This window comes from Triticum aestivum, chromosome 5A, assembly GCF_018294505.1.
Source record: "Triticum aestivum cultivar Chinese Spring chromosome 5A, IWGSC CS RefSeq v2.1, whole genome shotgun sequence".
Taxonomy (NCBI): Eukaryota; Viridiplantae; Streptophyta; class Magnoliopsida; order Poales; family Poaceae; genus Triticum; species Triticum aestivum.
This window is the reverse complement of record NC_057806.1, coordinates 5,502,178-5,519,417: the sequence shown is the minus strand read 5'-3', so window position 1 is coordinate 5,519,417 and position 17,240 is coordinate 5,502,178. Positions and strand designations below refer to the sequence as shown.

Sequence of the window (17,240 nt, the reverse complement as noted above, 5' to 3'; positions counted from 1 at the left end):
CCGGCGTGCAGTACCCTCCATACAACTACTCACCGGCCGCCTACGCTTCCTCCCCGACGCCCCCACCCCGTCATGGGCCGCTGCCCTTCTCGCACCTCGGCGGCACCGACGAGACCGAGGCCGACATGGACGACATCATCGCGGCGGGTTCGGCCACGGCCGCCGCGTCTCCCGGGTTCGTCACCCAGGATGAGACGATGGATCTCAGCGGCGGCATGGACGGCGAGCTCGGCTACGTCTACGGCGAGGACGAGCAGGAGGAGCAGGAGCAGGAGGAGGAGGAGGACGATGAGGAGGAGGAGGAGGAGGAGCCGGCGCCTGTTCCGGCGAAGGGGCGCAAGAAGAAGAAGCGGGCGGCCAGGTCAGGCGAGCCGTGCATCAAGTGGGCGTCCAAGGAGGAGGAATGCCTCGGCGAAGCATGGAAAGTCGTCTGCCTCGACCCGACCACCGGCACGAACTAGAGCATCGAGACGTACTAGGACCGCATCAAGGCCGAGTTCGACGAGCGCAAGCTCGTCGACCCCTACTTCAAAGGCGTCTACATGCAGCGCGGCTCCAAGGCGATGGCGAACTATTGGGGGCGTATCCAGGGGCGTGCAATGGCATGGGGTCGTCGAGGAGGTCGCGGCTCGCTCGGAGAGCGGCGCCAGCGTTGAGGATCAGGTATGCCACGCCGGTCTCCCGCCTCTCTTTGCTGTGCACGCCCGCCAACTGTTTGTTCCTCCACGCAGTTGCTGCACATGTTCGCCCTGTACCGGCAGAGCAACAGCGACACCGAATTCAAGTACCTCCACGTCTACAAGCGCATTGACAAGTGCCAGAAGTGGGCGAAAGTCCGGCGCACCCTCGACAAGGCCAAGGAGACCTACAAGCCGGACGCGCCGACTCCTGGCGCATCGGAAGGGCGGCCGGACGGCAACAAATGTGCCAAGAAGAGGAAATACGCCGACACGGCTACCGCTCAAGTGCAGGAGTCCATCGAGCACTGCCTCGCCGACACGCAGGCCCGGGCCGTCCTTCGAGAAGAGAAGACCGATGCACGGTGGTCGGCGTTGATGTCGACCAGCACCATCAAACTCGACCTGCTCCGGACCAACATCGCCGCGAAGAAGAGAAACACCGACCTGGCTTTCCTGCTGGGCGGGGCGGTCATGCTCCAGAGCACCGACGAGGCGGTCAAGGCGTGGTACTTGGCGGAGCGCGGCCTCATCCTGAACCAGCTTCCCTTTTCAACGCCGCCGCCGCCAAGCTCGCGTGATGACGCCTCCACGACGCCCAGCACCACCGAAGCCGCGCCGACACCGCCCAGCACAGAAGCAGCTCCGACACCGCCAAGCCCGTGCACGCCAACTCCGCCGACGCCTGGGGCAGTGCCCGCCGAGTGATGCGTTGCACCGACTGTGCCGCTCTATTTTTTGTACGCCGAACTGTGACTTGCGATCGCCGGACTTGTGGCGTCTTTTATGAGCGGGAACGACCAAATTCGAATTTTCTGCGTCCTGGGGGTGGCGCCTGGGGGCGTGACTGGGAGCTAGGTCGCCCCCAGGGGCCGAACTAGCGCCGGTTCGCCCCCAGACCGCTCTTTTTTTGCGCCCTGGGGGGCCGAACGGCTGGAGATGCTCTAAGATGCACTGTCTTGTTGTTGATATATTTTGAGTGTCTAAATTCTGTATGAATATTTTTCTAGATCTGTATCAGCAGTTCAGCACAAGGATACACCACATCCCCTTGTCTTAGCTGTAGTGTACTGAAAATGAGATAAGGCAACAAACAACACTTCGTCGGGCACTAATAGGGCTTTCAATAAGGAGTACAGAAAATCTCACAAGGAGCTTCTACTTTGGAGAACCAAGGCACTAAACTACAGATAAAGATGTTATTTCTAATATATCTAGCATACTACATATGGTCACAGGTAAGTATCCATCATAGTATACCACACTATAGAAACATCCGTCCTCAATCTGGCAGCCTGTAGGACCTGTGACGAATTATAACACAGAATGAGTGTCAAATAAACAATCCCTCTTTGGCATGCAAACCACCTCTCTCAAGGCGAATGTTTTGTATTCCCATCCAAAAAGAAAACGGAGAGTGAACATGCAATCAATATTTAATCTGTATTCTTTGCAAAATGTCACACAACTCAAAGTTAGCGCCCGTCAACAAACCTACAAGCACAGACATGCATCTCTTGTTCCAAAAAACCCAAAAACTTCCAAGTCTACAAATGGAAGATGGATGCTAGGGTAAAAAAACATGGATGAAGTCTGTTCTCCACTCCCCGTAAAAAAAAAGAAGTCTGTTCTCCACAACCTGCTGCACACCACCCATTTACGAAAACCATAAACTTCCAAAATATCAGCATATTTTATGGTGTGGTATGATATTTTAAACATCACATGGGTTTCACGTAAGAGTGTATTGCACAACGCACATAAGCTTACATACTTAGTGCTAGCACTGTATCTGTATAATAATTATCTGCAAAAAATGGAATATAATACTAGAGAATTGAAATAATAATTTGTGGGTGGGGCTAATTAAAAGAGGAGATGTGTACCTAGCTTGTAATGACTTCTCCAAGTTCGGATAAATTTGCAGTCAACTCTATGGTGCTTCGTTCTTTTTTGAGTGTGTGAAACACCCCAACCTATGGAGTTAGCGAAGCAAATCTCTTAGTGCTAGCATTTTGCTAATAATACATCAGCACAAAGAAATGGATGGCAGGGATCAAGCAAACCGCTGTTATGATATAGAAATGTACTTACAGAAATATGAACTTCAACATCTGAAGGGACCTTGCATGTGCTCATCAGCATATTTTCGAACTGATAATTGCAGAGAAAAAATATTGCAGTCAAGACCGTGAAGCCAACAACTATCACAAAAATATAATTTATTTTCACCTCATTAATACACCCACCTCAATTGTTGTAGAAACACGTTTCCCATTGATAGATTCAATAACATCACCTTTTTGGATTCCGAGTATCTCAGCATTAGATCCTTTTGACACCTAGGTTTCAGTTGCCAAATAATTAACCACTACATGCATGAGAAATAGAGCACCTCGAGGAAATCATTACACCCTACCTCTTGAACGACAAGACCGTCATCAATGTTATACATACGCCATAACATGTCAACATGAGAAGGTTCTAGAAGTTCGATGGCGTTAAACGTCATTCCAAGATGGGGCCGGGCGAAATGCCTACATCAAATCAGATAATCATTTAATATATTTCAAGCAAGGTATACAGGGCGCAAGTATAACACTTTCAGAGTAAGCAATCTTTGGTGGAATCGAGCTTCTATCTTAACATGTCAAAAAACACAACAATAACCAATTAATTGATTCAAATAGACTTTAGAAAGGCCCAACGGGGATGAATCATTCATAGTAGTTGACAAATGCTAAAGAGGGACTTTCATGATATTATGTAAAAGAATTACTCCCTCCGTCCCATAATATAAGAGCGTTTTTGACACACTCAAAAACGCTCTTATATTATGGGACGGAGGGAGTACATCATATTTCATTACGACTGAGAACGGCTGAGAATACATTTGTTCATGAATATCTCATAGGTTTAACTTGAAACTCTCCTTGAAAAAAGATGGCTTCAGGAAAATTGTCCATCAAAATTGAGAGAAAAGCCTAAAACATATTTTTTTTCCATTAAACTTTACTCTAGAACTTGGCTAAGGACATCAAAGCAGAACCCTTCTTATAACTAGTTGTCATCATAATCCATTTTGTACTCTCAGCATCTCAGCGTGGTTCTAGATGTTTGTTTTTGTCTAGACCCAGTTCTTGATTTGCTTATAAATGATTATTGTTGTTAAGTTATATATTGCAGCCACTAACATATCTCTCTGTATATATACATAATAAAACACAACAATGATCACCTTGTTGTAGAATCTATACATAACTTATGGTCATTAGATTGCATAAAAATGATAAAACAGATACTACGAGAAATAGTTCGACTTCTAACAATAAGTGAAAAAGAAACAATAGGGGAGAACACATTTTCATTGATACCATTACAGAACTGAGAGGAAAAACGTACTGATATTTCCTCCATGAATCCAAACAATTGAGCACAATGGAAGAAGGTATAAAAGACTCAAATCTCTCAGGGTCATTGACCATTCCGACCACTTTTCCACCCAAGTCAATAACTGGCCCCCCATTGTCATACTGCAACAATTCATATTGGCAACATATGAGAGTTTGCAAGAACAAGGAAAATCTTATAACAATAGATAGCAATATAGAACACAAAGTTGTCATGAAACAAAACTCAAAATTGTAACAAATCTATACAATACTATCTCATGATAAGATATATTACCTCATTATCATCGCCATGGCCATCTGGAGAACGGAAATATATATTGTGGTACCGTTCATACATGCTTGGATTCAGATATTCTGCTCTAGCATATGTTATCCTTAGATTTAAGGCATTGTCTCTTCCAAGTCGAAAAATCTTTTGAGCAAATTCTACATCTTTTTCATTAAAAGATGGTAACTTGATTGGTTGATCCATCTGAACATTCAGGAAAGCGAGATCGTAGTGGGGCTGGTGATAGACCAGCTGGCCCTTTGCACTGGTGCCATTTAGCAAATGAACAGTGACCTAAAAAAAGTTGTGAGACAGATTATATAGGATTTTTGAATAGTAAGCAAACACATATGTTTTGTTTCCATTTTGTTATTTGAAAAGGCCAATAGCAAGAAAAAACTTGTGAATTGCAACTAGTTAGATTTACACCGGAGATTAATTTATTTATATCCGATGGAACCAGTTTGAAAAGAAAGTACATTAATAGAAGAAACACATTGACTCACATCAGCGTTTGTAGCATACTCTTCACCGCCTGACCAGACGCTGACAGGAGCATCCTTTGTGCGAATCAGCCGCGCGGTTGTCAGAACAAGGCCGGTTTTGCTCTCCTCATCCCAATCAATCCAGAAGCCAGAGCACCGTCTTAGCGGTTCACCATCTGTGTGATTCAAGCACAAGATATACGATCAAGCTGCGCGACGAACAATCCGAAACATGGAGGGTACGTAGTACAAGACCACATATGCACGTACCGAGAGAGGATGAAACCCCTAGAAGAAATTTGGCTGCCGAGAGCACGGCCTTTGTTCCAGACCGACGGACAGAAAAGAGCTCATCAGTGTGAAACAAGGTCGGAGGTTTGAAGTAAGCGATTGTAGGAATTTGCACAGGGCGGGGAGCTACAGGCGGCAGGAACATAAACAGATATCGATCAGATCATATCATACACGAGAAGAGGAAGACAATTTGTATAATTATTTAGGAATTCTCGGTTGAAAACTTGGATAGTGGCTACGGGATGGCGCAATCATATATATACCTGACTCTTGGTCTATTTCGTCTTGTGCAATCTTGGCAAAGACAAGGGCGTACGCATGGTCGACGGAACCAGGCGACAGAGTATCTTCCCCGTCGCTCCCCAGATTCCTTTTCGTCCTCTTGGCGTCGGCATCGCCTCGGCTGGTCGGATCGGCCGCCGTGGCCCTTTTGTTGTTTGGCTTCTCCACACCCGCACTCATCTTCTTGTTCTGATCGCCGATCCCCTTTGCAATCGCGCCGCCGACTCTGTCTTTTATTGGTCGAGTATCTTTTTGGGGGGTGTATCTCAGACTCTCAGTCGACGCCAACGCCGTCCTATTTAAGGCCTCGTTGTGGTCTGTGTTAGTTTCCGGACTGTGTCGGTCTGTTGGCAGATTGACGGTCGGTTTCGTACTGGTAGGCGCCGGTCACCGCGCGAGCGTCCGATCTGGCCCTCCGTGAACGCTTCAGATTGAACTGAAGCTGGTTCGTCTTCGCTCGACGCCATTGCCCACCCCTCAATCCTCCCCCCTCGATCCCAGCGACGTCTCCGGTGTGGAGCACCTCCCTCACCTACCAGCCGCTCTCCACCGTCGCAGCTTGCCACTGCCTGATGCCGGTCCCAGCAAATCGACTCTCTGGTTACAGCTTTTCGTGTCACTGATTCCAGCAAAAAATAAAAAACACGTACCATCTTCGTCTCCCTCCCCTGGTCGCCAGTTGAAGTTTTTTGTGTCGCCAATTGAAGCTTTTTCCATATACAATTGAAGATTTCTTTGTCGGCAGTTGCAACTTTTCTAGTTGCGCCGTGTCTGTTTTTTTTTAGGGATGCGCCATGTCTGTTTGAAACCTTTTCTCTCGCCGGTTAGAGCTAGCTCTTTCCATATATGGTTGAAACTTTTTTGTCAATGGTTGCAAATTTTTCGTTTGAGCAGTCGCCTGGTTAAAGTTTTGTCTATTGTCTAGTTGAAGCTTGTTTCATCTAAGAGCATCTACAACCGGACTCCTTAAAAAGCCAGCTTACAATACATGAGTCTGGTGTCTCGCCTCTAACCCCCCCCCCCCCCCCCCCCCCAACATCGCCGCTGCCGCTCTCTTTCCAACCGTCTCTCTCACAAACTTTATCCCCCCCCCCCCCACACACACAAGGGCAACAAATCATTGTCGCCTTTGTCTTTCCATCTGACGGTGGCCTCTCCTATGATGTTGTGATGTTGTCTTTTGGCTCGGCTCAGACTCACCCTCAATTCGATTCCCATTAGTCACAACGTCCTCTGCGTCCCCATATGCGTCTACACGGGTAACCGGTGTATTACCCCATGCTCCTTTGCTCCACCTCCCTCGTCCGCCTCCTCGGCACCCTCGGTGATGGCCACGGTTGCGCACTTATGAGTCCATTTTTTCTTCACTTTTCACTCATTGTTTTGCATTGTAGTTATAGGATTTCCAGAATTTTACTATGTTCGCTCATTCGTTTTGCCCAATTTAACCAGTATTCTATAGGAGAAAAGATTTTGGAGCACTAGTTGGGAAACACCCAATTATGGGTGACAATTATGTTGATTGACATGGTAATAACCTACCTTATGAAGTGATCAAGTGGGATAACGACCAGCCGCACAGATTAGTCCGGAGGCGAAGACAATGATGGTGTCCTAGATTAGGGGTGCTATCCACATCGGTCCCCCAATCATGGGCTGGGCCGAGGACCCCCAGACAATTAACAAGTGGGCCATGTTTGTCATTCCCAATGGCGTACACCAGATGGAATCCTACAAAGACTTTGCACACACTCCAAGACACATTTGAATCACCAGCATGTTTATCCCTTCATGTAACCGACCTACATGAAACCCTAGGTACCCCCGGTGCCATATAATTAAGCCAAGAGTTTTAGACCGTAGGGTTAGATTCATTAACATACGATCTAGAGTTAGATCATCATGTACTTTGTACCCCATCCACAATCAATAAAACAGAAGCAAGACATAGGGTTTTGCCTCTTCGAGAGGGCTTGAACCTGGGTAAACATAGTGTCCCTCTTTGTCTTGTTACCATTAAGCCAAGATCACCCATTTGGGAGCCCCTACCCGAGATCTGCTGGATTCAACCCCGCCAGACGGCGTTTGGTACGAGCATGCCCGTTTCGTACCACACGGCGCCACCTCCCCTGGTTGACTACTTCAACACTATGTCTTCATATGTCACAAAGGGAAACAGAGAGACCAGAACCATGATCCTGAAGTAAATATGCCCTAGAGGCAATAATAAAGTTGTTATTTATATTTCCTTATATCATGATAAATGTTTATTTTTCATGCTAGAATTGTATTAACCGGAAACTTAGTACATGTGTGAATACATAGACAAACAGAGTGTCCCTAGTATGCCTCTACTTGACTAGCTCGTTAATCAAAGATGGTTAAGTTTCCTAGCCATAGACATGTGTTGTCATTTGATGGACGGGATCCATCCGTTAACTTGGCACTTGATCGTTTAGTATGTTGCTATTGCTTTCTTCATGACTTATACATGTTCCTATGACTATGAGATTATGCAACCCCAGAATACCGTAGGAACACTTTATGTGCTACCAAACGTCACAACGTAACTGGGTGATTATAAAGGTGCTCCACAGGTGTCTCCGATGGTGTTTGTTGAGTTGGTATAGATCGAGATTAGGATTTGTCACTCCGGTTGCCGGAGAGGTATCTCTGGGCCCTCTCGGTAATGCACATTGATAACCCACAAGTATAGGGGATCACAACAATTTTCGAGGGTAGAGTATTCAACCCAAATTTATTGATTCGACACAAGGGGAGCCAGAGAATATTCTCAAGTATTAGCAGTTGAGTTGTCAATTCAACCACACCTGGATAACTTAATATCTGCAGCAAAGTATTTAGTAGCAAAGTAGTATGGAAGTAACGGTAACGGTAGCAAAAGTAATATTTTTGGGTTTTGTAGTGATTGTAACAGTAGCAACGAAAAGTAAATAAGTGAAGAACAGTATGTGAAAAGCTCGTAGGCATTGGATCGATAATGGAGAATTATGCCGGATGCAGTTCATCATGTAACAGTCATAACATAGGGTGACACAGAACTAGCTCCAATTCATCAATGTAATGTAGGCATGTATTTCGAATATAGTCATACGTTCTTATGGAAAAGAACTTGCATGACATCTTTTGTCCTACCCTCCCGTGGCAGCGGGGTACTAATGGAAACTAAGGGATACTAAGGCCTCCTTTTAAGAGAGTACCGGACCAAAGCATTAACACATAGTGAATACATGAACTCCCCAAACTATGGTCATCACTGGGAGTGGTCCCGATTATTGTCACTTCGGGGTTACCGGATCATAACACATAGTAGGTGACTATAGACTTGCAAAATAGGATCAAGAACTTGAAGGAAATATGCCCTAGAGGCAATAATAAAGTTATTATTTATTTCCTTATATCATGATAAATGTTTATTATTCATGCTAGAATTGTATTAACCGGAAACATAATACATGTGTGAATACATAGACAAACAGAGTGTCACTAGTATGCCTCTACTTGACTAGCTCGTTAATCAAAGATGGTTATGTTTCCTAACCATGAACAAAGAGTTGTTATTTGATTAACGAGATCACATCATTAGTTGAATGATCTGATTGACATGACCCATTCCATTAGCTTAGCACCCGATCGTTTAGTATGTTGCTATTGCTTTCTTCATGACTTATACATGTTCCTATGACTATGAGATTATGCAACTCCCGTTTGCCGGAGGAACACTTTGTGTGCTACCAAACGTCACAACGTAACTGGGTGATTATAAAGGAGCTCTACAGGTGTCTCCAAAGGTAGATGTTGGGTTGGCGTATTTCGAGATTAGGATTTGTCACTCCGATTGTCGGAGAGGTATCTCTGGGCCCTCTCGGTAATGCACATCACATAAGCTTTGCAAGCATTACAACTAATAAGTTAGTTGTGAGATGATGTATTACGGAACCAGTAAAGAGACTTGCCGGTAACGAGATTGAACTAGGTATTGGATACCGACGATCGAATCTCGGGCAAGTAACATACCGATGACAAAGGGAACAACGTATGTTGTTATGCGGTCTGACCGATAAAGATCTTCGTAGAATATGTAGGACCCAATATGGGCATCCAGGTCCCGCTATTGGTTATTGACTGGAGATTTGTCTCAGTCATGTCTACATTGTTCTCGAACCGTAGGGTCCACACGCTTAACATTACGATGACAGTTATTATGAGTTTATGCATTTTGATGCACCGAAGTTTGTTCGGAGTCCCGGATGTGATCACGGACATGACGAGGAGTCTTGAAATGGCCGAGACATAAAGATCGATATATTGGAAGCCTATATTTGGACATCAGAATCGTTCCGGGTGAAATCGGCATTTTTCCGGAGTACCGGGGGGTTACCGGAACCCCCCCCCCCCCGGGGGTTATTGGGCCTACATGGGCCTTAAGGGAGAAGAGGAGAGGAGGCAAGAGGTGGCCGCGCGCCCCTCCCCTTCCTAGTCCGAATAGGACAAGGGAAGGGGGGCGGCGCCCCCCCTTTCCTTCCTCTCTTCCTCCTCTTTCCCCTCTCTCTCCTTGTCCAACTAGGAAAAGAAAGGAGTCCTACTCCCGGTGGCAGTAGGACTCTCCCTTGGCGCGCCGACCTTGGCCGGCCGCCCCTCCCCTTGGCTCCTTTATATACGGGGCAGGGGGGCACCCCAAGAGACACAAGTTGATCCACGTGATCATTCCTTAGCCCTGTGCGGTGCCCCCTGCCACCATATTCCACCTCGATCATATCGTTGTAGTGCTTAGGCGAAGCCCTACGTCGGTAGAACATCATCATCGTCACCACGCCATTGTGCTGACGGAACTCATCCCAAAGCTTTGCTGGATCGGAGCCCGGGGAGCGTCATCGAGCTGTACGTGTGCCAAGAACTCGGAGGTGTCGGAGTAACGGTGCTTGGATCGGTCGGATCGGAAGACGTACGACTACTTCCTCTATGTTGCGCCAACGCTTCCGTTGCGGTCTACAAGGGTACGTAGACAACACTCTCCCCTCTCGTTGCTATGCATCACCATGATCTTGCGTGTGCGTAGGAATTTTTTTGAAATTACTACGTTCCCCAACAGTGGCATCCGAGCCTAGGTTTTATATGTTGATGTTATATGCACGAGTAGAACACAAGTGAGTTGTGGGCGATATAAGTCATACTGCTTACCAGCATGTCATACTTTGGTTCGGCGGTATTGTTGGATGAAGCGACCCGGACCAACATTACGCGTACGCTTACGCGAGACCGGTTCTCCCGACGTGCTTTGCACATAGGTGGCTTGCGGGCGACAGTTTCTCCAACTTTAGTTGAACCGAGTGTGGCTACGCCCGGTCCTTGCGAAGGTTAAAACAGCACCAACTTGACAAACTATTGTTGTGGTTTTGATGCGTAGGTAAGATTGGTTCTTGCTTAAGCCCGTAGCAGCCACGTAAAACTTGCAACAACAAAGTAGAGGACGTCTAACTTGTTTTTGCAGGGCATGTTGTGATGTGATATGGTCAAGACATGATGCTAAATTTTATTGTATGAGATGATCATGTTTTGTAACCGAGTTATCGGCAACTGGTAGGAGCCATATGGTTGTCGCTTTATTGTATGCAATGCAATCGCGATGTAATGCTTTACTTTATCACTAAGCGGTAGCGATAGTCGTGGAAGCATAAGATTGGCGAGACGACAACGATGCTACGATGGAGATCAAGGTGTCACGCCGGTGACGATGGTGATCATGACTGTGCTTCGGAGATGGAGATCACAGGCACAAGATGATGATGGCCATATCATATCACTTATATTGATTGCATGTGATGTTTATCTTTTATGCATCTTATCTTGCTTTGATTGACGGTAGCATTATAAGATGATCTCTCACTAAATTATCAAGAAGTGTTCTCCCTGAGTATGCACCGTTGCGAAAGTTCTTCGTGCTGAGACACCACGTGATGATCGGGTGTGATAGGCTCTACGTTCAAATACAACGGGTGCAAAACAGTTGCACACGCGGAATACTCAGGTTATACTTGACAAGCCAAGCATATACAGATATGGCCTCGGAACACGGAGACCGAAAGGTCGAGCGTGAATCATATGGTAGATATGATCAACATAGTGATGTTCACTAATGAAACTACTCCATCTCATGTGATGATCGGACATGGTTTAGTTGATTTGGATCACGTGATCACTTAGAAGATTAGAGGGATGTCTATCTAAGTGGGAGTTCTTAAGTAATATGATTAATTGAACTTAAATTTATCATGAACTTAGTCCATGATAGTATCTTGCTTGTTTATGTTGATTGTAGATAGATGGCTCGTGCTGTTGTTCCGTTGAATTTTAATGCATTCCTTGAGAAAGCAAAGTTGAAAGATGATGGTAGCCATTACACGGACTGGGTCCATAACTTGAGGATTATCCTCATTGCTGCACAGAAGAATTATGTCCTAGAAGCACCGCTGGGTGCCAGGCCTGCTGCAGGAGCAACACCAGATGTTATGAACGTCTGGCAGAGCAAAGCTGATGACTACTCGATAGTTCAGTGTGCCATGCTTTACGGCTTAGAATCGGGACTTCAACGATGTTTTGAATGTCATGGAGCATATGAGATGTTCCAGGAGTTGAAGTTAATATTTCAAGCAAATGCCCGGATTGAGAGATATGAAGTCTCCAATAAGTTCTATAGCTGCAAGATGGAGGAGAACAGTTTTGTCAGTGAGCATATACTCAAAATGTCTGGGTACAATAATCACTTGATTCAATTGGGAGTTAATCTTCCAGATGATTGCGTCATTGACAGAATTCTCCAATCACTGCCACCAAGCTACAAGAGCTTCGTGATGAACTATAATATGCAAGGGATGAATAAGACTATTCCCGAGCTCTTCGCAATGCTGAAAGCTGCGGAGGTAGAAATCAAAAAGGAGCATCAAGTGTTGATGGTCAACAAGACCACTAGTTTCAAGAAAAAGGGCAAAGGGAAGAAGAAGGGGAACTTCAAGAAGAACGGCAAGCAAGTTGCTGCTCAAGAGAAGAAACCCAAGTCTGGACCTAAGCCTGAAACTGAGTGCTTCTACTGCAAGCAGACTGGTCACTACTCAAAATGTCTGGGTACAACAATCACTTGATTCAATTGGGAGTTAATCTTCCAGATGATTGCGTCATTGACAGAATTCTCCAATCACTGCCACCAAGCTACAAGAGCTTCGTGATGAACTATAATATGCAAGGGATGAATAAGACTATTCCCGAGCTCTTCGCAATGCTGAAAGCCGCGGAGGTAGAAATCAAAAAGGAGCATCAAGTGTTGATGGTCAACAAGACCACTAGTTTCAAGAAAAAGGGCAAAGGGAAGAAGAAGGGGAACTTCAAGAAGAACGGCAAGCAAGTTGCTGCTCAAGAGAAGAAACCCAAGTCTGGACCTAAGCCTGAAACTGAGTGCTTCTACTGCAAGCAGACTGGTCACTAGAAGCGGAACTGCCCCAAGTATTTGGCGGATAAGAAGGATGGCAAGGTGAACAAAGGTATATGTGATATACATGTTATTGATGTGTACCTTACTAATGCTCGCAGTAGCACCTGGGTATTTGATACTGGTTCTGTTGCTAATATTTGCAACTCGAAACAGGGACTACGGATTAAGCGAAGATTGGCTAAGGACGAGGTGATGATGCACGTGGGAAACGGTTCCAAAGTCGATGTGATCGCGGTCGGCACGCTACCTCTACATCTACCTTCGGGATTAGTATTAGACCTAAATAATTGTTATTTGGTGCCAGCGTTGAGCAAGAACATTATATCTGGATCTTGTTTAATGCGAGATGGTTATTCATTTAAATCAGAGAATAATGGTTGTTCTATTTATATGAGTAATATCTTTTATGGTCATGCACCCTTGAAGAGTGGTCTATTCTTATTGAATCTCGATAGTAGTGATACACATATTCATAATGTTGAAGCCAAAAGATGCAGAGTTGATAATGAAGGTGCAACTTATTTGTGGCACTGCCGTTTAGGTCATATCGGTGTAAAGCGGATGAAGAAACTCCATACTGATGGACTTTTGGAACCACTTGATTATGAATCACTTGGTACTTGCGAACCGTGCCTCATGGGCAAGATGACTAAAACACCGTTCTCCGGTACTATGGAGAGAGCAACAGATTTGTTGGAAATCATACATACAGATGTATGTGGTCCGATGAATGTTGAGGCTCGTGGCGGATATCGTTATTTTCTCACCTTCACATACGACTTAAGCAGATATGGATATATCTACTAAATGAAACATAAGTCTGAAACATTTGAAAAGTTTAAAGAATTTCAGAGTGAAGTTGAAAATCATCGTAATAAGAAAATAAAGATTCTATGATCTGATCGTGGAGGAGAATATTTGAGTTACAAGTTTGGTGTACATTTGAAGCAATGCGGAATAGTTTCGCAACTCACGCCACCCGGAACACCACAGCGTAATGGTGTGTCCGAACGTCGTAATCATACTTTACTAGATATGGTGCGATCTATGATGTCTCTTACTGATTTACCGCTATCGTTTTGGGGATACGCTCTAGAGACGGCCGCATTCACGTTAAATAGGGCACCATCAAAATCCGTTGAGACGACGCCTTATGAACTGTGGTTTGGCAAGAAACCAAAGTTGTCGTGTCTGAAAGTTTGGGGCTGCGATGCTTATGTGAAAAAGCTTCAACCTGATAAGCTCGAACCCAAATCAGAGAAATGTGTCTTCATAGGATATCCAAAGGAAACTATTGGATACACCTTCTATCACAAAACCGAAGGCAAGACTTTTGTTGCTAAATTCGGAAACTTTCTGGAGAAAGAGTTTCTCTCGAAAGAAGTGAGTGGGAGGAAAGTAGAACTTGACGAGGTAACTGTACCTGCTCCCTTATTGGAAAGTAGTGCATCACAGAAAACTGTTTCAGTGACACCTACACCAGTTGGTGAGGAAGCTAATGATGATGATCATGAAACTTCAGAACAAGATACTACTAAACCTCGTAGATCAACCAGAGTAAGATCCGCGCCAGAGTGGTACGGTAATCCTGTTCTGGAAGTCATGCTACTAGATCATGATGAACCTACGAACTATGAAGAAGCGATGGTGAGCCCAGATTCCGCAAAATGGCTTGAAGCCATGAAATCTGAGATGGGATCCATGTATGAGAACGAAGTATGGACTTTGGTTGACTTGCCCGTTGATCGGCAAGCAATTGAGAATAAATGGATCTTTAAGAAGAAGACTGACGCTGATGGTAATATTACTGTCTACAAAGCTCGACTTGTCGCAAAAGGTTTTCGGCAAGTTCAAGGGATTAACTACGATGAGACCTTCTCACCCGTAGCGATGCTTAAGTCTGTCCGAATCATGTTAGCAATTGCCGCATTTTATGATTATGAAATTTGGCAGATGGATGTCAAAACTGCATTCCTGAATGGATTTCTAGAAGAAGAGTTGTATATGATGCAACCAGAAGGTTTTGTCGATCCAAAGGGAGCTAACAAAGTGTGCAAGCTCCAGCGATCCATTTATGGACTGGTGCAAGCCTCTCGGAGTTGGAATAAACTCTTTGATAGTGTGATCAAAGCATTTGGGTTTATACAGACTTTCAGAGAAGCCTGTATTTACAAGAAAGTGAGTGGGAGCTCTGTAGCATTTCTGATATTATATGTGGATGACATATTACTGATCGGAAATTATATAGAATTTCTGGATAGCATAAAGGGATAGTTGAATAAGAGTTTTTCAATGAAAGACCTCGGTGAAGCTGCTTACATATTAGGCATAAATATCTATAGAGATAGATCAAGACGCCTAATTGGACTTTCACAAAGCACATACCTTGACAAGATTTTGAAAAAATTCAAAATGGATCAAGCAAAGAAAGGGTTCTTGCCTGTGTTACAAGGTGTGAAGTTGAGTCAGACTCAATGCCCGACCACTGCAGAAGATATAGAGAAAATGAAAGATGTTCCCTATGCTTCAGCCATAGGCTCTATCATGTATGCAGTGCTGTGTACCAGACCTGATGTGTGCCTTGCCATAAGTTTAGCAGGGAGGTACCAAAGTAATCCAGGAGTGGATCACTGGACAGCGGTCAAGAACATGCTGAAGTACCTGAAAAGGACTAAGGATATGTTTCTCGTATATGGAGGTGACAAAGAGCTCATCGTAAACGGTTACGTTGATGCAAGCTTTGACACTGATCTGGACGATTCTAAATCGCAAACCGGATACGTGTTTCAATTAAACAGTCGAGCTGTCAGTTGCTGCAGTTCTAAACAAAGCGTCGTAGCGGGATCTACATGTGAAGCGGAGTACATAGCTGCTTCGGAAGCAGCAAATGAAGGAGTCTGGATGAAGGAGTTCATATCCGATCTAGGTGTCATACCTAGTGCATCGGGTCCAATGAAAATGTTTTGTGACAATACTGGTGCAATTGCCTTGGCAAAGGAATCCAGATTTCACAAGAGAACCAAGCACATCAAGAGACGCTTCAATTCCATCCGGGATCTAGTCCAGGTGGGAGACATAGAGATTTGCAAGATACATACAGATCTGAATGTTGCAGACCTGTTGACTAAGCCTCTTCCACGAGCAAAACATGATCAGCACCAAAGCTCCATGGGTGTTAGAATCATTACTGTGTAATCTAGATTATTGACTCTAGTGCAAGTGGGAGACTGAAGGAAATATGCCCTAGAGGCAATAATAAAGTTATTATTTATTTCCTTATATCATGATAAATGTTTATTATTCATGCTAGAATTGTATTAACCGGAAACATAATACATGTGTGAATACATATACAAACAGAGTGTCACTAGTATGCCTCTACTTGACTAGCTCGTTAATCCAAGATGGTTATGTTTCCTAACCATGAACAAAGAGTTGTTATTTGATTAACGAGATCACATCATTAGTTGAATGATCTGATTGACATGACCCATTCCATTAGCTTAGCACCCGATCGTTTAGTATGTTGCTATTGCTTTCTTCATGACTTATACATGTTCCTATGACTATGAGATTATGCAACTCCCGTTTGACGGAGGAACACTTTGTGTGCTACCAAATGTCACAGCGTAACTGGGTGATTATAAATGAGCTCTACAAGTGTCTCCAAAGGTAGATGTTGGGTTGGCGTATTTCGAGATTAGGATTTGTCACTCCGATTGTCGGAGAGGTATCTCTGGGCCCTCTCGGTAATGCACATCACATAAGCCTTGCAAGCATTACAACTAATAAGTTAGTTGTGAGATGATGTATTACGGAACGAGTAAAGAGACTTGCCGATAACGAGATTGAACTAGGTATTGGATACCGACGATCGAATCTCGGGCAAGTAACATACCGATGACAAAGGGAACAACGTATGTTGTTATGCGGTCTGACCGATAAAGATCTTCGTAGAATATGTAGGAGCCAATATGGGCATGCAGGTCCTGCTATTGGTTATTGACTGGAGATTTGTCTCAGTCATGTCTACATTGTTCTCGAACCGTAGGGTCCGCACGCTTAACGTTACAATGACATTTATTATGAGTTTATGCATTTTGATGTACCGAAGTTTGTTCGGAGTCCCGGATGTGATCACGGACATGACGAGGAGTCTCGAAATGGTCGAGACATAAAGATCGATATATTGGAAGCCTATATTTGGACATCGGAATCATTCCGGGTGAAATCGGCATTTTTCCGGAGTACCGGGGGGTTACCGGAACCCCCCCGGGGGTTATTGGGCCTACATGGGCCTTAAGGGAGAAGAGG

The 17,240-nt window shown here is 44.8% G+C and overlaps 1 protein-coding gene across 2 annotated transcripts; it reads right to left on the bottom strand.

Annotated features, from left to right (window-relative positions):
• Positions 1-1,757: 1,757 nt before the first annotated feature.
• Positions 1,758-5,726, bottom strand: LOC123106286 (serine protease Do-like HtrA). Of its 2 annotated transcripts, none has more exons than XM_044528493.1 (10): positions 5,401-5,725; positions 5,114-5,260; positions 4,865-5,019; positions 4,365-4,652; positions 4,080-4,210; positions 3,097-3,214; positions 2,927-3,019; positions 2,772-2,831; positions 2,564-2,653; positions 1,758-1,981 (listed from the first exon to the last, which is right to left on the bottom strand). In XM_044528493.1, the coding sequence occupies exons 1-9, from the start codon at positions 5,597-5,599 to the stop codon at positions 2,564-2,566; spliced, it is 1,281 nt and encodes a 426-aa protein (XP_044384428.1). In that variant the 5' UTR covers positions 5,600-5,725; the 3' UTR covers positions 1,758-1,981. The 2 variants fall into 2 exon arrangements, with proteins under 2 accessions (XP_044384428.1, XP_044384429.1); XM_044528494.1 differs by lacking the exon at positions 1,758-1,981 and adding an exon at positions 2,049-2,484 and having other exon boundaries at positions 5,401-5,726.
• Between the last annotated feature and the right edge of the window lie 11,514 nt (positions 5,727-17,240).

Excerpts from the sequence above, each read along its gene's own strand:
- LOC123106286 (XM_044528494.1), bottom strand. The coding sequence starts at position 5,599 with ATGAGTGCGGGTGTGGAGAAGCCAAACAACAAAAGGGCCACGGCGGCC. Across the intron at positions 5,261-5,400 it reads CGAAATAGACCAAGAGTCAG|CTCCCCGCCCTGTGCAAATT; the intron begins GTATATATATGA and ends TGCCGCCTGTAG. Across the intron at positions 2,654-2,771 it reads ATGTTGAAGTTCATATTTCT|GTTGGGGTGTTTCACACACT; the intron begins GTAAGTACATTT and ends CTAACTCCATAG.